We start from the raw sequence: 24,012 nt of genomic DNA on the forward strand, positions 1-24,012 counted from the left end.
GTGTGTCGCACGTGTGTGTGTGTGTGCGCGCGCGAGAGAGAGAGACCCAAGCAACTCCATTCCACTGTAACTTTAATTGCTAAAAGGACAGATATAAACACAACAAATAAAGAGTCTAATTTCATTTAATTCTGCCACAGGTGCCAACTACTAGCTGTTTCAGCCATGAGTGTAAATACCATTTGCTGAAGCCTGCTTACGATATGTATTGAAAATGTACAGTGTAACTTAAGGAACAGACCAATTGAAGATACTTAATAGACAATTACTATGTAGCATTGTCTAAAAGTAAAAACCACAGGACTGGGAAATCAGAAAACAGTAGTTCTAATCCCAGTTAACTAACTTGCCTTGTGTCTGTGAGCAAATCAACTTAACTTTGTCATGCCTCAGTTTCCTTATCTGTACAAAGGGCCAGGGTACCATACCTAACAAGGAGGTTTTGAAGCTTAATCAAGTAGTGTGTGTGACATGCTAAGTATCACTACCAAGGCCCTAAAGCCCATTGCTTCCTTAAATACACTAACTGTTTGAATCCCCCATTCAGTTTCAACAGAATATAGTGTATGTCACTTCCTGTCCTGTAGTGTTGCTCTGTCCTTGGTTGCTTCTTTTCACCCCAGAGGTGGCTGCATTTCAAAGGTGAAGGAAGTGATTACATAGGTCTGTAAATTGCCAACAATTTGGCATAAAAAGAGGCTAAGTCATTTATTATTTATGTAATTATTTAGTCCAATACCATCTTTGTGCATCTTTTGATATTCTGTAGGGGCAGCAGTGCCGCCTTCTGCTCCACCATGCCCTGTTGGTACTGCCATTCGATTTTCCATGAGTGCTTATTGTCCCTGCTTATATTGCAGCTACCATCTATACCTGGAGGCCATTCCACTGTTCAGGACCTGTGGATGCCCTCGGTGGCCCATGACATTGCCCCTGGAAAAGTGACCCAGAGCTGAGGTTGAGAGACATGGACAACATATCACCCCATATCAGGAAACGTGATCATATGTGCTCTCTTTAGTCTGTTCGCAGAGTCAAATGCTAGGATAAGATTCCTAATACTGAAATCCTTAATTGTTGTTGGATGTCTGGCATTCAAAGAATGCTTATAATAGCTCAGCTGCATTGGTCTGAGCAACTTGTTTGTATGGCTGACTCAAGAATACTCAAGGCTATACTTTAGGGTCAGTTAAAGCAAGGCACCTGCTCTCATGGTGGTCAGTACAAATGGTATAAAGAGATACCAAAGTTACACTTGAAAGCGTGTCAGGCCTACCCCAGCAACTGGGAAGCAAGAGCCCATGACAGAGCAAGGTAGCAGCAGATTTGCCATGGTGCTGTTAACCGCTTTGAAGCAAGGCACATCAACACCTTATGTGAAAAACACAAACAGCACAAAGCAGACAGATATAAGGAAACTGTTCTATCACTGAGAACTGGAAGCAAAATGGAAGACCATCAGTGCTTACACTTGATCTTTGGATATGTCCCCGTTTCTTGATTGTACCAGTTATTGCAGCTCTCAAAGCTCTATTGCTATTTCAGTAAAGGATCTGGACAAGAAAAACAAGAAATGCTGGAAGAAGAATGGTAGCACTCACAATTTCATTATAAGTAGGGTCAGTGCTTTTTGGAACTGCTTTCGTCTTCCTTCTGCTGACTTCATCAGGATCTGGTAAAAGATAAAATTCAGCATGTGCAGTTGGGGCAGAGCCATCTGGGAGATGCTGTAGAACAAAAGGGTTATAAATATGAATGTCTGTGTTTCTATCAAGGAAAACAAATAGAGAGGTACCAAATTAAATCTGGACTTAAAGCAGACATTAGGACACTTATTACATTCATCAAGTTTTATTGGTATAAAATGGAGTACTAACCAATGTAAACAACAGAAATACATTGAATTCAACCTCATATTGTGTTGGGAAAAGTAAATGAAAAAATAAAAACAAAATAAAATTCTCCACATTTAATACTTTTAGTGGAAGAAACCTAGACCAACAATCCACTTTAACTTATGTGAAACTGGTATGCAAGGTAGCCCTTACATTTTTCACAGCAATGCACAGAAACTGGAGTATTGCCAGACATCTTCTATTGACTTTAACCCATAAAAAAATGAGCCAGTTCCAAAGTTGATATGGGGACAATTGATGGTTTTTAAGGGTGTTTCATAGAGGATGCTAGCACAGAAGATCCAGGAGCATTTTCAGCAACAATATGGGCAGGAAGGGATACTTATATAAAGTCTCTCTCTCTCCCACTCCCACCTCCACACAGCTGGGAACTCTCTTTTGTCCCCTTAGAAAATTGGTCCTTAGAAAAGGAGATGGAGATTGCAAATAGTTATGGTTTGTTATCTGGGAGAGGGCCTGGTCTATTTTGTGAAGGGATAATTAGTTGTGAAGAGAGATGATCATTAGTTGTTCTCAGTGACCTATGAATATAGGAACCAAATCAGGTCAGTGATCCATCTAGCTCAGAATCCTGTCTCTGAAGCCCCTACTAGGTGTTTTACAGGAAGATGCAAGAAATCCACAAGTTAACAATTGTGGAATAGGGGGAAAGTTTCTTCTGGGTCAGTTAGTGTTAGCTTATGCTCGTGCATAGCAGTGCCTGCATTTCTCATGTAGGATCTTCCAAACCAGGGGCCATCAAAATGCTGACAACACAACATGCAATTAGACAGCACAACATGTAACGTACCATCACAGGTGTTTTACAAAATATCAGCAATTTTGAGGGTGTTTTTAGGCTTTTAGAAAGAAAGCATACTGGCCAGTTTGCAAGGAGGTGGGTATCCATGGACAGAAAGTGAAGTGAAACTCCATGTAAACTACCAAATAAAAGGATTTTCTGAGTGGATGGGCTCAGAGTGTTATTTTGGCTGCACAATCTTATCTATTCCTCACTTCAGCTTCACTTTGACCCATTACAAAGTAGTTGCTCAGTTTTGCTCAGATTCACAATGTGGGACCAGAAATGTTAGGTTTTCCTGCAGTAACAGAGGACAGTTACCTGTTCTGTAACTGGTGTATTCCGGTGCCGGAAGTTTTTCCCTTAGCAGTACCTGTACGGGGGGAGTACCGCTGCAACCCTTGGAGTGGCGCCTCTATATCACGCTATAAGGGGAACCGCGTGCTCCCCCCACCCTCAGTTCCTTCTTGCCAGACAACTCCAACAGAGGGGAAGGAAGGCGGGATGTGGAATACACCTGAGCAACACATCTCGAAGAACCCCAGTTACAGAACAGGTAACTGTCCTTTCTTCTTTGAGTGATTGCTCATGTGTATTCCACAGTAGGTGACTCCAAGCTATAGCTGATGGAAGTGGGTAGGAGTTTAAGGGTTTCTGGGACACAGTACCGCCCTACCAAACCCAGCATCATCCCGTGCTTGGGACACGATCGCGTAGTGTGATGAAAAGGTGTGGACAGAGGACCACATGGCAGCTCTACATATGTCCTGAATGGGGATGTGAGCCACATAGGCGGCCGACAAGGCCTGAGCTCTCATAGAATGTGCCTTAACGATAGGTGGCGGGGGAACCCTGGCCAGGTCGTAACACGTGTGTATGCACAAGGTAATCCAGCAGGAAAGGCACTGGGTGGAAATTGGTTGTCCCCTCATCCATTCGGCTGTCACAACAAACAGCTGTCAGAACTTCCAGAACAGCCTGGTTTGGTCCAGGTAAAAAGCCAGCGCCCTACGCACATCTAGTGTATGTAGGTGGCGCCCCTCATTGGAGGAATGGGGCTTAGGACAGAGTACTGGTAGGAAAATGTCCTGTTCCATATGGAAGGCGGAGACCACCTTCAGGAGAAAAGCAGGGTGTGGACCTTATCCTTGTGGAAGACTGTATACGGGGGATCCGAGGTCAAGGCCCTAAGCTCTGAGACACGTTGGGCTGATGTGATAGCAACAAGGAATGCTTCCTTCCATGACAGGTGAGACCAGGAACACGTGGCCAAGGGCTCAAAGGGAGGACCCGTGAGGCGGGATAACACTAGGTTTAGATCCCATTGTGGCATGGGGGGCCTAGCTTACGGGAATGAACGATCCAGGCCCTTTAGAAAGCGGAAGGTCATATTGTAGGAAAAGACTGAGTGGCCCTGTACCAGCGGGTGGAAGGCCGATATGGCTGCCAAATGCACCCTGATAGAGGCAGGAGCTAGCCCTTGGGAGGTAATCAAGAATAAGTTGGAGCGATGCGGACGCTCCCTGCTCCCTCGCCCACCTAGAGAACCTGGACCATTTGGCCAGGTATGTCCGTCGTGTGGACAGCTTTCTACTTTCCAACAGAACTCATTTGACATTCTCTGAACACCTCCTCTCCTCCTCATCTAACCACGGAGCAACCACGCTGTCAGGTGAAGCGTGGCCAGGTTGGGCTGGAGGAGGCATCCCCCTTCCTGGGAGAGGAGATCCAGGCAAAGTGGCAGCCTCTGTGGGGGAGATGCTAGGAGTTGCAGGAGGGTCCCATAACAGTGTTGACGGGCCTAATCCAGGGCTATGAGGATGACCCGCGACCTGTCTGCGTTTACTTTTTGCAGGACTTTGCCTATTAGGAGGAAAGGAGGGAAGGCATAGAAAAGTTGGCCCGACCACTGAAGGAGGAAAGCGTCTGAGATCGCCCCCCTTCCCGCCCCTCCCCGGGAGCGGAACTGGGGGCGGTGTTGGTTCTGGTCGGTTGCAAAGAGGTTGACCTGGGGAACTCCCCACTCCTGGAAGAGCTGTAGGAGGACCTCCAAGTGGAGTAACCACTCGTACTGGTGAGAAAAAACCCTGCTGAGGTGACCGGGTCGCACATTGTGGATGCCGGGTAGGTGGAAGGCTCGCAGGGAGATATCGTGGGCTATACAGAACTCCCACAGGCTCAGGGCTTCCAGGCATAGGGCCAAGGAGTGTGTTTCTCCCTGTCTGTTGATGTAATACATTGCAGCCGTATTGTCCATGAGGACTCTGACCACCTTTCCACGAAGGTGCCCCTTCACTGGCGGCAAGAAGGAACTGAGGGTGGGGAGAGTGCACAGCTCCCCTTATAGCGCGATATAGAAGCTCCGCTCCAGGGTTCGCAGCGGTGCTCCCCCCGTACGGGTACTGCTAAGGGAAAAAAACTTCCGGCACCGGTGCACGTGGTGAGCATGCACACCTACTGTGGAATACCCCTGAGCAATCACTCGAAGAAGAACATATCTTTGAACTGGAGATACTACAGGCATCCCAGCAATAAATAACATCTATATAGAAGGGAAGATGCATAGATGCATATGTGTGTGCATTGATATAACAATTAAGCTGATGACACACAGACTTTTTTTTGTTTGTTACTTGAAGTGATCTCTCACAGTATATGATTTAGTCCAACCATACAGCTTAATGTGACTATGGCTAATGTTGTTACTACTGTTTAATAGCACACTGCTGGCATTATACAAATCATCTACATCTCCTCCACCCCTCCAAGAGTTTAGGACAGAAGTGAAAAAGACTATAGTCAATTTTAAATACATAAGGAATTTAGATAGGCAGGATGCAATTATGCAAATAGGAACTTCACTAGGGCATTGAGGCTAACAGACAATTTTATAGGACACAGCACTGCATTGTTAAATTAACACAGTATTAGGAGTCATACAATCCATTGAAAAGCCCCTCTCCAAGGCTTTTGGACCTGTCGTCATATATTAAAAATCCAATCATATTAGCACCTACAAAAGTAAACTCAGCAGTCTCCCCCAAACCGGGCAGGAACAAACCAATCCGGCCTTAAACATCAGTCCAAGGTGCACAAATCCTCACCACCCCCTTTCCTCTGCTAGGAAAAAGAGATGAGCTTTTCAGCATGCCCTGAAGGGTCAACATAGTTCAGACGAAAAGGGAGAGTGGATTCCAAAATTCAGAGTCCCTCATGGAGAATGCTCTGACAGCAGCTCCATCTCTTTTCAGCTGGGAAGGGGGTCCAGCTCAAGTCAAAAGCAGCATCTTCAATCCCACCCAGAAATGAAGAGTCAGCATTCACAGATCGCACATGTCACATGATCATAGTGAAAAATGCCGTAGTCAGTAAGTGAGGTATCATGTTCTACAGTAGCTTCAGCTGCTGAATTGACATAAATAGGTATGAGACAGAGAAAGCATTCCACTTTTACAACTCTTAGTCCAGTGGTTAGGGCATTTGCCTGGAATGTGCAAGACCAGATTCAAATCCCCACTCAGGAGAAGAGACTTGAATGGAAACCTCCCCTGTACCAAATAAGTGCCCTAACTATCAGTCTCTCTGTTGAAACAGTTTCACCAAGTATAGGCTATACTGCTCTCAGATCTTTCCAGTTGAATGTACTTAAATATTCATAGGGCCAAAGAGAGAATGATCTATAGCAGTGGTCCCCAACCTTTCAGTTTGGAGGATGCCGAATGACTAGCCGCCGAAATGCCACCGGGGAGCGCGTCCGCTGGACAAGCAGCCGCCGAAATGCTGCCGAGAAGCCAATGTGCTGAAGAAATTGACCAAAAAGTTCTGTACACATTGAAAAAATTCCATCTAGTTTATATATCACAGCAAGCTCTAAAATAAGCAGAATCCTGAAAAACAGTCACCAGCCTTCTTTTGATATGTCAGTTTTTCCTAAAACCACAAAGGGGATGATAGAAATGTTACAAAGAGAGAATAAACAACATTCCAGATCCACTATTCCTAATCCACTGGAGCCTCCATAGGCACCAAACACTTCCAGTTTGATTTTTAATGTTGGGTGTCTTCATAGCAGTTTCTAAAATGTTATGCACTGGTGCAAAGTTGCTGATAGGGAAGATGATAATGGAGCAACAGTATAAAAAAACATTACCATACAAGGCACAATCTAAGATACAGAATTGAAAGAACATTCAAGTTTTGTGCAGAGAAAGTTGGTAAACTTTGGGTCCCAGTCAATGGAAAGAGGCACGTCTTTTCATATCCCTAATTTAGTATTAAAAATGTGTCTCACAGAATATACCCTCTGTAGCAAAACTCCATAATTCATTTCACATTAGATTTCCAAAACCAAAAGTAGTATTTGATACGTACTTACAGAAATCCACCTAGACAGGTTATGGATTTGTGTAATTCAATATTAAATACACTAGTTATATTTTGGGAAAAGAGAGAAGAAATGAAATTTTCTACAAAAATTGCATTTTGTTAGCCACTCGTTTCCCCTTACTGACTACCTAACTCTCCTTTATGATGGAATTTTCTTTGACACTAAGAAAGCCATAAGGGTTTCTTCTAAACCTGGCATATTTAAAGCACTGAAATTCAGCATGACAGTATGACTCCTGAGTCTCTTTAGCATGCAAGTCTGAAGGGAAAACTTGTGAAAGTAACAGCTAGATACTTTGCGGAAATTTTATCTTTGTTAGACAGCACCTCATCCCAAATGAAATATTTCCTTCTAGCAGACATTCCTCAAAGCTCACTCTCTTTCAAGTTTTTGGCCCTGGCCTAAAAGCTGTTGATGCTCCTTCTCCTGGCATTCCTGCTGCCTTCCATCCCTGGATGAAACACTCTGGTAGCTCCTGAACTTCTTCTGGGTTCAGCTGCTGTTCTTTCTCCAGAAAAGACTCCATCTCACATTTTTCAATCCTTAACCTCCCCCCGCACACACACACACAGATAACGTCCATTCACAACCACTGCCTTCCCTCCTCTATAAATAACTTCCTTTCTTCTGCTTTCCATCCCCCAGTAAAAATTTCTGGACATCTTCAAGTCTCAACTGCCTTCTTCCCTTCATAAATGAAAGATGCTTATGGCTCCTCCTGTCTCCACTTCCAGCTATTGCCTTCTACCACTCTCAGACAAAACTCCCCAGCAGACCCCACTCCTACCTGTGGTTCATCTTCAAGTCCTCTCACAGAGACACACATTTCCTTCCTCTCCTCTGACCATTAAAGTTTTTAATAATGAAAGAATGACGACTAAATAATAAGCATGTTAAAATACAATTATGGTAAATAGATACACACAGTTTTCACAGCCCCCGTAACAACATAGTTGTATTCTAAATGCAGACATGAAGGAAACTTGATTATAATCCATGAATGGAGGAAAAGGAAAATCCACTGAGGAAATCAGTCAAAACACCCAAGTCATCAGAAAAAACAGTATCTGAATCCTCATTAAAATAAATGCTAGTGATAAATGCAGAGGCTCCATCAGAAGTATTAAATACACAGGCCATTTAATTTTTCTTAGTAACAAAGAACAATTTATATGCAACTTAAATTAGTGTTCCTGGGAAACGTTAAAGCCTGTCTCCATCAAATGCAGCTTAACAACAAACAAATATTCCTTCACTTTTGAAAAGATAGCATCGTCTGAGCTAATTCTAAATTTAGAGCCCTAAAAGAAGAAAATCAGTACCTCAACAATGGTATTAAAAAACAAGACGTTCTTTCAAGAAATGGATTAATAAGGCTTATAGACCTGGAGGATAAAATGATAGCAGAGCTATGCAAACTAGAGGTTGTGTTCTTATTTAATAAGTACGCTCCAGGCCCATGGTATGACTATTTTTTCAGATTCGAACATCTCAGTGCACCATGTGCCTCCCGCTCCTCTCTGCCACTAAATTTTCTCCTTTTCTGTGAATTTAAAATCATGGTTCAGTAAATACGCTTAGCAAAATAGATGATAAAATCATTTCAAATTATGTAATTGAAATATTTGAAAGAAAATCACTTTTAAAGTAACTACTATAGTAAATGATAATTAGAATAATAATTCATTATATTTCCATGGTGGATCTTAGAGCATAAAGTAAACATTTGTTAAGGTACTAACCAAAACAATGGTAGCTAACTGCACAAAATGAAGTATTTTCTCACTAACTGCTGCTTTCTTCTATAAAACTTTAAACACATTTCATTGTTTTCTCTTTGCTCCCTATGATCATTTAACCCTTTTGTTTTCTTTTCTGCCTGTAAATTTCTTTCCCTCCTCATGATTGCTAGCCATAGGCGCAGACTCCATGGAAAAATTGAAATGGGGAAAAATCAGTGGGTGCTCTGCACCCACCAGCAGCCAAGCTCCCTGCACCTCCTCCCAAACTCCTCCTCCCCTGAGCGCACCACATCTCTGCTCCTCCGCCTACCTCCTAGCGCTTCCCACCCAGCCGCCACCAAACAGCTGTTTGGCAGCTTTAGCACGCTCCGGGGGAGGGGAGGAGAGCGGGAACATGGTGTGCTCAAGGGAGCAGGCAGGGAAAAGGCAGGGCCAGGGAAGGGATTTGGGGAAGGAGTTGGAATAGAGGCAGGGAGGGGGAGGAGTTGGGGCAGGGACTTTGGGGAAGGGGTTGGAATGGGGTGGGGCAAGGCCTCATGGAAGGGGTGGAGTGGGGGCAAGCTGGGGTAGAGGGGGATCGAGCACCCATGGGAAAGAGGGGAAGTCGATGCCTATGTTACTAGCAATTTAATTGCTTTTTTTCCCTTTCATGAATAAAGAGAGAAGGCACCCATGGTGATGAAGGTCAGTGGCACAGACATTTTCACTTGCTTGAGCAGCACAGGGAGTGGGGAATGCCAGTCCCAAATGAGAGCTTTGGGGCTGCATGACTGAGAGGTGAGGGCTGGCTTGATCCAGCATTGGAATTCTGAAAGCAATTCTCTTAGCAGATATACCTTCTTCTTTGGAAAATTGGTGGTGGGGATGGTGGTGGGAGAGCAAAACTCCTGTTGCCTTTGTATTCCAACTCTGATGAACATGGGGTGCACTGTCATATTACTGATTTGTATCCCAAAATATGATTTATGTGCTGTGTGCATTAGTCTGACAGAGGGCATCAGACAGTTTCAACACTCTCATCCACACGTAGATACAGGTCAGATCTACACTTGCAAAGCTTTGTTCGTATAGCTATACCACTATACTAGTGTGGACACAGCTTTACTGGCAAAACAAGGGCATTATCCTAGATTGGGGCAAACCAAATTGAGCTAGAAAGCAGACTTCGCACTTAGACCCTGTGTAATAAAGATACCATTAAGCAATATGGTAAGTGGGCCCACGCACACATGGATGGCGAGGTGGGGTGGGGTGGGCTGGTGTCACAGTTCAGGGAAACTGCACCTGTATTTTCCCAAGTTCATAACTGTCTCAGACTCAGAACGAGAACAACCATGAATAGTTCAGTCTTCCCTTTATACAACTTGGGCCTTTAATCTTGGCCTGATGTAACAGGTGATCAGTAGACAATGGCTCATTCCTCAAGGCATAGCTTCAGAAAGCTGGGTTTTTGCATTACCAGAGGTGAGGAATTTGCATTCACCTCCTCCTAGATAGCCCCAGGAAAATCACTTCACACTTTTTTGTTCCAAAATTCCATTTATCACTGGCACATTGTTGAACAGAGTCCTTTGAACCCCCGCCATCTGGTTTCACATCTGTCACATCTCCCCTCATGAGAGGTTACATACAATCTTGGCCCACAATGATACACAAACCATTCATTTAATCCAATGGACTCCAAAGATACTTAAACTTAATTCAATAAGATCTCCCACAGAAGAGGGAAGGCAATTTCCTACAATTGCAGAAAATTGCTATATCTGTCACAGGGACCAGGAGTGAAAATACATTACATTTACAGCTGCACTGAAGAGGAATATTCAGTATGTTAAAAATGAGAGGGAGAAGGAGAAAAAAATGTTCCTGCTTCTTCTTTCCAGTGGTTGCACCTATGCCTGAATCCCCTGCTACATTGTGCTAATTTTGAGGTCTATTAAATACCCCTCATTCACAGCAATGAAACAAAACAGGACTAGATCCTATACTAATATGGAAACCTTCTTTTGGTCAGCCATGATAAAATACAGATAGGATCTGATGAGAAACAGTTAAATAAAAAAAATAAAAAACAGTTAAATACATTCAATTACATTATGTAATGGCATACAGCTAAAAAGTGACAAGTTTTTAAAGTGCTTATATACCAATGTTAGAAGTCTAAATATTAAGATGGGTGAACTAGAGTGCCTCATATTAAATGAGGATATTTATATAATAGGCATCACAAAAACTTGGTGGAATGAGGATAATCAATGGGACACAGTAATACCAGGATACAAAATATATCGGAAGGACAGAATAGGTCGTGCTGGTGGGGGAGGCACTACATGTGAAAGAAAGCGTAGAATCAAATGAAGTAAAAAATTTAAATGAACCAAACTGTACCATAGAATCTCTATGGATAGTAATCTGAAGCAGGGCTGCCCCAGTGCGCGCCGCGTGCTTCGCGCTTCCCCGCCCTCCCCTTCCTCCCCCCTTCCCAGGTCCACTCTCCAGGGCGGGAGCGCGGGACGGGCGCATGAGCGCGCTGCTGCGCAGGCGGGAGCCGAGGCGCGGAGCGGGCGCGCGCGGGCGCGCGCGGTTCGGCGGCGGCGGCGTCCGGGCGCGCAGTCGAGTCATGCGCCCGCGCCGAGCGGAGGCAGAGCGCCCGGCGCCCGCCCCGCCAGTCATGCCTGGCGGGTCCGTCGCGTCGTCGCCCTCGACCTGGACCTCCTGGCATGGCTGCAAGTATCCACCGCCAGCCTGCCGCCCCCTAGATTTGGCCGCCCCAGGCAACAGCTTGGTTTGCTGGTGCCTAGAGCCGCCCCTGGATAGTAATTCCATGCTCTAATAAAAAGAATATAGCAGCAGGGATATATTACCGACCACCTGACCAGGATGGTGACAGTGAAATGCTCAGGGAGATTAGAGAGGCTATTAAAATAAAAAACTCAATAATAATGCGGGATTTCAACTATCCCCATATTGACTGGGTACATATCACCTCAGGACAGGATGCAGAGATAAAGTTTCTTGACACCTTCAATGACTACTTCTTGGAGCAGCTAGTCCTGGAACCCACAAGAGGAGAACAATTCTTGATTTAGTCCTAACTGGAGCACAGGATCTGGTCCAAGAGGTGAATATAGCTGGACCGCTTGGTAATAGTGACCATAATATCATTAAATTTAACATCCCTGTGGTGGGAAAAACACCACAGGAGCCCAACACTGTAGCATTTAATTTCAGGAGAGGGGGACTTCACAAAAATTAGGAAGTTAAACAGAGCAATTAAAATTAAAAGGTACAGCGCAAAAGTGAAATCCCTTCAAGCTGCATGGAAACTTTTTAAAGACACCATAAGAGAGGCTCAACTTAAATGTATACCTCAAATTAAAAAAACATAGTAAGAGAACCAAAAAAAGTGCCACTGTGGCTAAACAACAAAGTAACAGAAGCAGTGAGAGGCAAAAAGGCATCCTTTAAAAAGTGGAAGTTAAATCCTAGTGAGGAAAATAGAAAGGAGCATAAATTCTGGCAAATGAAGTGTAAAAATATAATTAGGAAGGCCAAACAAGAATTTGAAGAACAGCTAGACAAAGACTCAAATTTTTTTTTTAAGTACATCAGAAGCAGGAAGCCTGCTAAACAACCAGTGGGGCCACCGGACGATTGAGATGCTAAAGGAGCACTCAAAGATGATAAGGCCATTGCGGAGAAACTACATGAATTCTGTGCATCGGTCTTCATGGCTGAGGATGTTAGGGAGATTCCCAAAGCTGAGATATTCTTTTTAGGTGACAAATCTGAAGAACTGTCCCAGATTGAGGTGTCATTAGAGGAGGTTTTGGAAAAAAATGATAAACTAAACAGTGTAAGTCACCAGCACCAAATGGTATTCACCCAAGAGTTCTGAAGGAACTCAAAAGTGAAATTGCAGAACTACTAATTGTAGTCTGTAACCTATCATTTAAATCAGCTTCTGTACCAAATGATTGGAGGATAGCTAATGTGACGCCAATTTTTAAAAGGGACTCCAGAAATGATCCCAGCAATTACAGTCCAGTAAACCTGACTTCAGTACCAGGCAAACTGGTTGAAATTACAGTAGGGAACAAAATTGTCAGACACACAGATGAACATAATTTGTTGGGGAAGAATCAACATGGTTTTTGTAAAGGGAACTCATGCCTCACCAATCTACTAGAATTCTTTGAGTGGGTCACCAAGCATGTGGACAAGGGGGATCCCGTGGATATAGTGTACTTAGATTTTCAGAAAGCCTGTGCCAAGGTCCCTCACCAAAGGCTCTTAAGCAAAGTAAGCTGTCATGGGATAAGAGGGAAGCTCCTCTCATGGATTGGTAACTGGTTAAAAGATAGGAAAAGAAGGTAGGAATAAATGGTCAGTTTTCAGAATGGAGAGAGGTAAATAGTGGTGTCCCCCAGGGGTCTGTACTGAGCCCTGTCCTGTTCAACATATTCATAAATGATCTGGAAAAAGGGGTATACAGTGAGGTGGCAAAATTTGCAGATGAGACAAAATTACTAAAGATAGTTGAGACCCAGGCTGTCTGCAAAGAGCTACAAAAGGATCTCTGAAAAACTGGGTGACTGGGCAACAAAATGGCAGATTAAATTCAATGTTGATAAATGCGAAGTAATGCACATTGGAAAACATAATCCCAACTATACATATTAAATGATGGCCTATTACCACTCAAGAAAGAGATCTTGGAGTCATTGTGGATCATTCTCTGAAAACATCCACTCAATGTGCAGCAGCAGTCAAAAAAGCAAACAGAATGTTGGGAATCATTAAGAAAGGGATACATACTAAGACAGAAAATATTATATTGCCTCTATATAAATCCATGGTGTGCCCACATCTTGAATACTGTGCGCAGATGTTGTCGCCCCATCTCAAAAAAGATATATTGGAATTGGAAAAGGTTCAGAAAAGGGCAACAAAAATTATTAGGGGTATGGAATGGCTGCCATATGAGGAGAGATAAATAAGACTTTTTAACTTGGAAAAGAGACGACTAAGGGGGGATATGATAGAGGTTTATAAAATCATGACTGGTATGGAGAAAGTAAATAGGAAGTGTTATTTACTCCTTCTCATAACACAAGGGTCACCGAATGAAATTATTAAGCAACAGATTTAAAACAAACAAAAGGAAGTATTTTTTCACACAACGTGCAGTCAACCTGTGGAACTCCTTGCCAGAGGATTTTGTGAAGGCCAAGACTGTAACAGGATTCAAAAAAGAAGTAGATAAGTTCATGGAGGATAGTTCATCAATGGCTATTAGCCAGGTTGGGCAGAGATAGTGGTGCTAGCCTCTCTTTGCCAAAAGCGGTGAATGGGCGACAGGGGATGGATCACTTGATGGTTACCTGTTCTGGTCATTCCCTCTGGGGCACCTGGCATTGGCAGGATACTGGGCTAGATAGACCTTTGGTCTGACCCAGTATGGCCGCTCTTATGTTCTTAATAGGTTAATGGGGTGAACTGATGACTATTAGGAGGAAAGGTCCTAATCCTTGGTCTTGATGTGGGGAGTAGGATGAGGGTGAAGACTCAAAGGTTTTGTGGACAGTTCTCTAAAATTTTTGTTTTAGAAGCCTGTGAAGAAGGTAACCTGCTTTCCCCCTACCATGTATTATTGTTGTGCAGTGGGACATTCCTTTACCACTCAGAACAGTGTCCAGCTTCCAGAGCTAGAGAGTCCATGGGACTCATTGAGGTAGATTTTGTCTAGATTGGGGTATTAGTCTACAGTACGTACATTCGTGAGCGCACACACACCTACAGATTCTACTATTCCCTCTCCCTTGAACAGAACACAATGAAAGAAAAAACATCAAAGAAAACAATACGGTTTCACGTTTCTTTTCAGCTCACAGAAGATTTACACTGTCACTGACCATCAGATGGAGTAAAAGAAAATCAGTTTCTGAGAACAGATAGCACTGACAAATGCTGCTGTTTTATTTCTGTCTTATGGTCACATAGATATTCTCTTTTTTTCATGTCTGAGCACAGATGGAAACTGAATATAAAAACACAACACAAGCAGCAGCAGTAGGAGCTTTATTTGGGCCTTTAACCGACCTTCTAGTTTTGTTAATTAATAAATTAGTACATTAGTCCATAGCTACCTTGTCCAAACTACTTTTAAATGTCTCAAATGATGGAGATTCCTTCACTTTGTTTCGTAGTCTATTCCACAGCCTGATACCACTCACTATGAGTAAGCATTCTGTGAGATGAGGCCCAAAGTTTCCTTTCTTTAATTACATCTGACCACTGCTAGTTATGCTCTATTTAACACCCTGAATACTTCCTCTCAATCCCTACTGTTTGCTGCCTTCAAAGTACTTGCAAACTTTTGTGCCCATTAGTCAATTTTTAACCAAGTTACATTTAACTACTAAAATCACTTTTCATAAATCAGTCCCTGTAGCCCTACTGATCATTGACTCTTAGTTCCCTCCAGTTTTTCAGCATCTTTCTGCTAATGTAGTGCTTAGATCTAGAGCTAATTGAAAAAAAAATTGTCCAAATGTTTTTTCAACAGAAAATATTTAAAAACATGTGCATTTCAACAAAAATTTCCAGGAAAAATATTTTTAAATGACATTTTTGAAAAAAAAATTGCAGTTTCTGTTTTGAATTTTATGGGGGTTTATTTTTATATTATTTTTACATTATTTCATGACAAGACAAATGTATTCACTTGGACTGAGGTTGAGATGGAAATAGGAGAAAGACTTGTTGAAAGTCTCTGGGTAGGATAAAAGGGGTAAAAATACATGGGTGATGTCATGGTAGGGGTCTACTACAGCCCACCTAACTAGGAAGAAGAAGTGGATGAGGCTTTTTTTTTAAACAGTTAACAAAATCATCTAAAGCACAGGACTTGATGGTGATGGGGGACTTCAACTACTGACATCTGTTGTGAAAATAACACATCAGGGCACAGAATATTCAACAAGTTCTTAGAATGTATTGGAGACAATTTTTTATTTCAGAAGGTGGAGAAAGCAACTAGGGGACAGGCTGTTCTAGATTTGATTTTGACAATTAGGGAGGAACTGGTTGAAAATTTGAAAGTGGAAGGCAGCTTGAGTGAAAGTGATCATGAAATGGTAGAGTTCATGATTCTAAGGAATGGCAGGAGGGAGAACAGTAAAATGAAGACAATGGATTTCAAGAAGGCAGACTTTAGCAAACTCAGGAAGTTTGGAAAAATCCCATGGAAAGCAAGTCTAAGGGGAAAAACAATTGAAGACAGTTGGCAGTTTTTCAAAGAGACATTATTAAGGGCACAGGAGCAAACTATCCCACTTCATAGGAACAATTGGGTTTGTTTAGTCTGGAAAAGAGAAGACTGAGGGGGGACATGAAAACAGTTTTCAAGTACATAAAAGGTTCTTACAAAGAGGAGGGAGAAAAAATGTTCTTCTTAACCTCTGAGGACAGGACAAGAAGCAATGGGCTTAAATTGAAGGAACGGGGGTTTAGGATAGACGTTAGGAAAAACTTCCTGTCAGGGTGGTTAAGCACTGGAATAAATTGCCTAGGGAGGTTATGGAATCTCCATCATTGGAGATTTTTAACAGCAGGTTAAACAAATACCTGTCAGGGATGGTCTACATAATATTTAGTTCTGTCATGAGTGCAGGGGACTGGACTAGATTACCTCTCGAGGTCCCTTCCAGTCCTATGATTCTATGATACTGTTGAAACATTCTATTTTTTATTATATACTTTACTTTTTAAAATATTTAAGGGCAGCTTCTACTTAGTATTGATTGAAACATCTTCTTTTCTAAATAAAACAGTTTGACACTTGAGCTCATAACAAAAGAGTTCCAAGTTATACTGTTATTGATATTTCTGCATCTCATTAATGTGTGTGCCTGGGATCAATATTTCCCATGTGTAGTAATGGGAAAGTAATCATTTGTCCAAACAGGTTCTGATTGCGTGAGTTTCTGTCTAGATATCTTTAGATATCTTGGTATTACTGTTCAGTCTATACTAGTATTTTTGTTTTTCTAATTTAGTATCAACTGCAAATTTCATGTCAGTGTCTTTTCCCTCCCCTGGACAATGATCAATAATATTAAGTGGAGCTCATTGAATACTTTATTCAACAAATTTTAGTTATTCAGTGAACGATTTATTCAAAATAGCATTCAAATAATAAAGCTGGTCCTGTACTGCCCAAAATATTTGATTAATAAGACATTTGTCAATAACAGTACTATTAACTGAATGATATATTTGTCAATACCTCTGACCAGCTCTATTAAATAAATTGGGACCTAACACCAATCTCCGTGGTGCCACAATAGACAACCTCCTCCTCAACTTGAAACATTGCTGTTCAATGTTTCCCTCTGTTTATAGCCCTTCAGCCAATTTTCAATCCAAAGAAAAGTGCTCCTATCCAAGCTCATTTTAAAGTACAAGCATCCTCTAAACCGCCATTCTGAAAAAAGACAACTTCTCTGTAAATGTGCATCAGAGCAAGAATATTATTTTCATGTGTCTTGGCTTCTGTCCTATGTTACCCTGGCAGTCTAGAGAAAACCACAGTTGGAACTATTATATCCCCTCCTTCCAAACTACTGGTCTCATTCTGTCACCAACACTTGTCTCTCTACAAGGCTTTTGTTCAGCTCTAAAATCCACCCCCACCCCATTCATTTCCCACAGCCATCTTTGAACATTTTGCCATTCTGCCTCCTATGCATGGCACTCCCTCCCTATTTCAGTTGGCCAATCCGCCACACTTTTTTCATTCAAGTGCCTCTGTGATGAAAAATGGGAGATATTAGGCATAAAATATTATAGATATGTGACCTCTGCTTGCTTGCTGTAGGGTTTCTTGTTAAAGGATAACTAAGGTTTAAATCAGTCTTTGGCAGCTTGGGTATGTGTGACAGGGTGTCTGCCTTGCACTGGCCCTGAAAGGGTTAAAACCCAGCCTGGAGGGCTGCAAGGAAACAGCCAATTACGGCAGTGGCTGCAGCCAATTAGGGCGGTGGCTGGACCAGCCAATCAGGGCCCAGCCAGCCCATAAAAAAGGAAGCTGCAAGCCACAGCAAGGGAGTTTGCTGCAGGAAGCCCAAGGGAGGGGACTGGCTTCCTAGAGGGCTGCAGAGACTAGCTCCATGAATAGGGCTGCTAGGACTTGCAGGCCCGAGGCCCTGGGAAGAGGATGAAGAAGCCAGAGGCAGGAGCCAAAGATGCTGGGGCTGTGGGAAAGTGGCCCAAGGAATTGAGACAGACTGGTGGAGAAAGAAAGGCGGGGAAGCGGGAAGCTGTTGTTTACAGGGTCCCTGGGCTGGGACCCAGAGTAGTGGGTGGGCCCAGGTTTCCCCTCCCCCACACACACACACTCGCCGCTGAAGAAGCAGCCAGGCTGTGGACTACCAAACCGCTGCAAGGAACGGCTAGACTGTTGCAGCAGGAGTCCCCTGGAATGGGGGAACCCGGATTGTGACATGGCCGGAGGGCTGTCCCATGAAGCAGAGGCAGTGAGATTGGAACTGCAGTGGGTCTGCAGGCAGAGACAAGGATGGGAGAGCCACCACCACTGGAAGGCACACCTGCTGACCAGAGCTAATTCCCCGCAATGGCCAGCAGGAGGTGCCAGTGTGGTGAGTGACCCTGTGACAATCTGTAAGAAGTAAAATGGTTTAGCTATCCTAGTCATGGTGCTTAACAAACAATACAAGTGTCAAGGCCTTTGATGTTTTGTCTCTGTACAAGCTGGGCACAACACCCCCCTCATCCCCCCGCCCCAGATTTGCTCCGGCAAGGGGAGCAAATCTGGACACATAGAACAAAGAGGCTTGCCTGTTTTTAAAGACTCACTCTCTGAAGCCTAGGGAAGAGAGAGAGGCAGGCTCTGCAGAGAAATGTTCACAGCTCCTGGAGGGAAGTCTATAGCAGTGGACCTTCAATCCGTCTTCTTGTTTTGTTTATCAATAAGTTAGTTACAGGCTCGTGCTGAGGAATCATGGTTGGTAAACAGGGGGCTGTAACCTAGAGACTCATTCTAAAAGTCAGGATCCCACTCAGAGAAGTATAGGTGTTGCCCTGTCACTTGAAAGGGATGCCCATAGAAAGACTCAGTAAAGGGTGAAAGGTCCAGCGAACCCAGGAACCATGACAGCCTATCTCCGATGAGATCCGTAAGAAGTGAGTAGATAGTTTGGAAAAAAAGGTGGAAAGAAAAATAAAAATGAACCCAAAATTTCCCCTGACCATTAAGTCATTCTCTCTAGTTTCTACGGTGCATCCCATTTTCTTTGTTTCTATCTTTTAGGTCCCAATCCTGTAATCAGCTGCATCCATGCAGGATTGCGGCTCAGACTATAATCCCTTCAGTGACAAGAACTATATTTTTCTTTTGGTCCTGCCACTTCTTATATTATTATTAATAAAGCGTGAACATCAAAATGACAAGGAGGAAAAGGACAAGAGCTGACTGCTATAGGACAGGCAAGAAGGAATTCTCCCCTCCGGCCCACATATCCATTTAGTGCCCCGCTCATTGACCTCAGTGGGCTTTTGGATCAGGTCCTTACTGCACTGCACCTGGGAACTTTTACATGATTTAAATTGGATAGAATTGTGATTTAAGGAAAGTTTAGTTCTCTCTTTCCTTCCCAAACCAGTTCATCCATCATTTCTCATACCCTTCTCTTGCAGCGATTGCTATGAGTATGGATGGTACAGGGCAGGAGGGCAAAGAGGATGTCTGAGTGAGCCTAAATTGATTACTAATCTGTCAACCCACACATCACCCTTCACAGCATCATTAATCATTGGCAGTGGAAAAGCCTAGAGAGGGTTGAGGCTTCAAGAAACCAACAGAGCTTTAAAAAAAAGGGAAGTTTGGAGCTGTATTGTAAAAGATTTTAGAAGTTTATTTTTCTTTAAATACATTTTCCCCCAGACAGATTGATTCAGAATTCATCAGACACACATGCTTTCCTGAACTAGAACAACATTTTACATTTATTGGCAAGAAACCCCGAGATCACTTGGCAATGCGTTTTGCCATCAGTTTTCTCTCCCCAGGCACCTTATTCTGTTCACTAGCAGTGATGGGCCAACCTCAGAATGTTCAACAGTTTGGTTCAAATAAGGACTCAAGTCTAGCTGCTTATTAGATTATTGTCCCAGGGAAAACCAGGGCATATCTGGGAGAAGTGCTGGTCAATAGGCAGCGTTCTTTTCTGTGAGTCAACATTGAGCTAATGCTCCCATATCATGCTAGGATACTCTGTTCATGAGGGGAAAAAAATGGAAAATATTGAACAAATCTTTTATGAACTTCTGAAATGGGTTGATTCAGCTGGCACAGATCTCTGCACATGTACAGGTATACTGAGCACTGAGGCAGTTGTTAGGTTAATTCCTGGTTCCTGGCTATCCCACCAGCTCTGTGCAAATCCATGCTCCAGGACTTACTGTCTTCTCCTACATGTAAGATCTGTTCTGGGGCAGGAATTAGAGCAACCCCTGTGGGGCTGGATATGGATGTATTTGCATTGACTTAAACTTTTTTTGTTCACAATCTATCTGGGGACAATTTTGTTTTCATTTATGTCTTAAAAACAGGCAGGTAAATGGAGAGCGGGGCATTTGGCAGGTGGGGCTCTTCCCCACCAATGTCTAGAATAAACTAAGGATGTATGGAAGTTCTGGAGTGAACTAAGGATGGGTGACAGGTTTCAGAGTGGTAGCCATGTTAGTCTGTATCAGCAAAAACAATGAAGAGTCCTTGTGGCACCTTAAAGACTAACAAATTGATTTGGGCATAAGCTTTTGTGGGCTAAAATCCACTTCATCAGATGCATGGAGTGGAAAATACAGTAAGCAGTATATATATTACAGCACATGAAAAGATGGGAGTTGCCTTACCAAGTGTGTGTGGGGGGGGCGGGGGGGGGGGGTCAGTGCTAACTAGGCCAATTCAGTCAAGGTGGAAGTGGTCTATTCTCAATAGTTGACAAGAAGGAGTGAATATTAACAGAGGGAAAATTACTTTTTGTAGTGCTAACGAGGCCAATTCAATCAGTGGCATCTTTTGCTAATTGGAGCCTAGAGAAAAGTCTGAGAAGCTGTCCCCACTCTCCCTCATGTCTGGCTGGGAAATGCATACAGTAGCCTACATGTGCATCCGGTTTAGTTGTCATGGGGCAAATGCACAGGGCAGCAGCATTAAGGTGTTTGCAGCTGCTGCAGCTCCCTGCACTTGCACGGAGGCAGGGTTGTTAGCACAGGACTACTAGACAGAGAGATGCAACCTGACTTACCTGGGAAACTTAGTCAAATCCCCTCACTGGACATTTGATTCCTTCCCACTTTGGTGTCAGTTTCCAGAGTCCAATTTGATGCATTTTCATGATAATATTTAGATGAATTTAGCCATAAAGACTTCCCTTAGCATTACCTCACCCACCTTGTCACGCTGAGTATTAACAACAGTTACTCTGCTACAACTGCATGTGCTGAGCTTTAAAGATTCCCCCCCTCCAGTGCCTAGTCTGTCTTTCAATGTTTACAGAGCACCCTTTTTCTCCCTATCCCACACCCACTTCTAATGGGCCAGGTTCCTCTCTTGGCTTTCTGAGTCTTGTTTTTTTCTTCCTCCATACAATGATTGCCAGGTTTCAGATGCCAGACCAAACTTTCCTCTCCCTGAACTCTATGGGCAGGTCTACACTATGGGGGAAAGCTGATCTAAGCTACGCAATTTGAGTTACGTTAGTAGCGTAACTCAAGTCGACATAGCTTAGATCTACTTACTGGAGGGGCCACACTACGCGATGTCAACGGGAGACACTCTCCTGTCGACTCCCCTTACTCCTCTCATTCTGGTGGAGTACCGGAGTTGACGGGAGAGCAATCTGTGGTCGATTTAGTTGGTCTTCACTAGACGCCGGTGTATTGATCGTCGCAGCGTTGATGCACCGGTGAGTGGAGACAAGCCCTATGTCTCCCTCTCCAGCGTCAGGAACACTGTCAGTTGTCATGCTGCCCTACCCTCTCTCTGAGGCAATCTCTATCTATCTTTCTCCCTCACTCTACTCCCCAATCCCCTTCTCTAGTTTCCTTCCCTCTGCCAAGGTTTACCTCTTTGTTTATAGCCTTCCAACTTCACTGCATCTCTGCACTAATATAGTATCACCAACTCGAAGCATTCAAATATCACGAGTCAGGGCCCAAAAAATCATCATTGGTTTACAAAATCATGAGATTTCAAAAATAAAATATGTTGACTCTTCATGGATCTTCTGGCTTTCACACCCTTAGGGGTCATGTTTTCAAGCTTTTCTTGGCTACCATGAGGGCTATAAACTTACTTTTTTAATTATTCAAAGCTGAGAATCTGGTGTATTCACATGATACTAGGGATTTAAGAAAAACACTACTGATCATGAGACTTTCAATAAAATGATGAGATTTGTCAGCACTGTTAAATATGTCAGTCAACACTAGTTTAACAGAACTTCTCTCTCATTGTTTACCCATAGTGTTTAAGCTGAAATGTGCACAAGCCTTTGCAAGTAATTCTACAACTCTCTGCATGCATTGCTGCTCAAATTGTCTTATTAGTCAAGTTGTTGGGGAAGATGCAGGAATTCCTTTGGTGAAACTATGGCCTGGATAAAGCAGGAGTTTAGCAGAGATTAGCAGCAAAGAGTCCTGTGGCACCTTATAGACTAACAGACGTTTTGGAGCATGAGCTTTTGTGGGTGAATACCCACTTCGTCGGATGCATGTGAGATTAATGGTCCCTTCTAGCCTTAAAATCTATTAAACAAGTTCACTCTGTACTTATTCTTCAAAGTATATTTCAACAGACTGTTTTCAGGCAGGACTTTAAGAACTTCTTTTACTGATGATTGAAATATTTCCTGTTTTAGGGAGAAACAGGTACATCTTGAAGCAGACCTAAGATCAGAGACTGGGCATCAGATACATGGTTTTATTTCTCCAACCTTCTTTCTAGGTATTATAAAAAGTGGATAAATAATGCATCATGGACTGAAATTATATAGTTATACAGCTGTCAGTCCTGACCTCTGCTAACAAAACAAGCCTTCCACAAACCAGACCAACTACACCTTAAACACTTCTCTGCTTTCTCCTGTGCCACCCCATATGCCTGGGAGAAGCTCCTTGTAAAAAGCTGCAAAGCTACTATATTGTCCTCCTTAAAGCCCACCTCTGCCATGAAGCCCACACAACACTTGAAAATGGCTATAAACATGGTAGTTTCACAGGTACCTTGTTCTTTCACAACCCGTTTATTTTTCTCCCCCTGTTGTCTCTCATCATATAGTTAGACTATAAGTTCTTTGGGGCAGGACTGCCTTGTTTATTTTGTGTGTGTACAGGACCTAGCACAATGTGGCCCTGATCCCTGAATGAAGCTTCGAGGATCTACCACAATACAAATAGTAATTAATGTTTCCTTCAGTGATTCAAATTCATCTACTGAAACTCCAGTGAGTTCAATGAAGTTACACCAAGCGTGAATTTGGCCTAATACAATTATTTAAACATTTGAAAGCATCATCCTCTATTTTAAAGAATAAATTAAAGGGGGAGGGAACCAGTGCAAAAAGTATTTCCTATAAATTTTGAAATAAAACAAGGTGGCAAATTAATTTCTGTGCAGATGAACCACTAAAAATATTGTAAGTAGTAAGACACTGAAAAAGACTGAATAGAACTGAAATGGATTTAATATGTGTTGAATAAAATATAAACTTGGAATACTTTTTAATCCTTGTTTAACCCCAAAAGAGACAGACAGACAGACAGATTATCTAAGGGATTGGATGGTTGAAGAGATTATTAATAGGATAAAGAACGTCTAGGTCACCAAACCCTTGGTCCAGGAACACTTGAGTATGGCTGCTCAGGCCCATCCAAGGTCTAATTTAAATGGAACTTTGTAGAGTTACAAGGGCCAGGACATTTTAAGTTAATTATACATTAAAAAGCCTAAACATTTGAAAGTATGGACACACAGAGTTCAGCCACCTCTGAGAGTCTTAAAGCTGCCCCTGTAATCTGCAAACCATCCATGCAAAGTCATCAGAAAAACTTACACTTATAAAGTGCATACCACTACTATACTTTCCCGCATCTGACACA

General features: G+C 42.9%; 2 protein-coding genes across 17 annotated transcripts in view; one reads left to right on the top strand and one right to left on the bottom strand.

Annotated features, from left to right (window-relative positions):
- The window catches only part of PLCZ1 (phospholipase C zeta 1), a 149,492-nt gene extending 147,673 nt beyond the window's left edge, over positions 1 to 1,819 (top strand). For all 3 annotated transcript variants that reach the window (XM_039544635.1, XM_039544651.1, XM_039544663.1), the window contains one exon: positions 861 to 1,819. In XM_039544635.1, the coding sequence (XP_039400569.1) occupies positions 861 to 925 (65 nt within the window). In that variant the 3' untranslated portion in view covers positions 926 to 1,819. The remainder of the gene's footprint in view (positions 1 to 860) is intronic.
- PIK3C2G (phosphatidylinositol-4-phosphate 3-kinase catalytic subunit type 2 gamma) overlaps positions 1 to 24,012 on the bottom strand; it is a 370,973-nt gene that overhangs the window by 17,082 nt on the left and 329,879 nt on the right. For all 14 annotated transcript variants that reach the window (XM_039544583.1, XM_039544571.1, XM_039544579.1 and 11 more), the window contains one exon: positions 1,602 to 1,727. In XM_039544583.1, coding sequence (XP_039400517.1) covers positions 1,602 to 1,727 — 126 coding nt within the window. The remainder of the gene's footprint in view (positions 1 to 1,601; positions 1,728 to 24,012) is intronic.

The sequence above is a fragment of the Mauremys reevesii genome, linkage group 1, assembly GCF_016161935.1.
Source record: "Mauremys reevesii isolate NIE-2019 linkage group 1, ASM1616193v1, whole genome shotgun sequence".
Classification (NCBI taxonomy): Eukaryota; Metazoa; Chordata; order Testudines; family Geoemydidae; genus Mauremys; species Mauremys reevesii.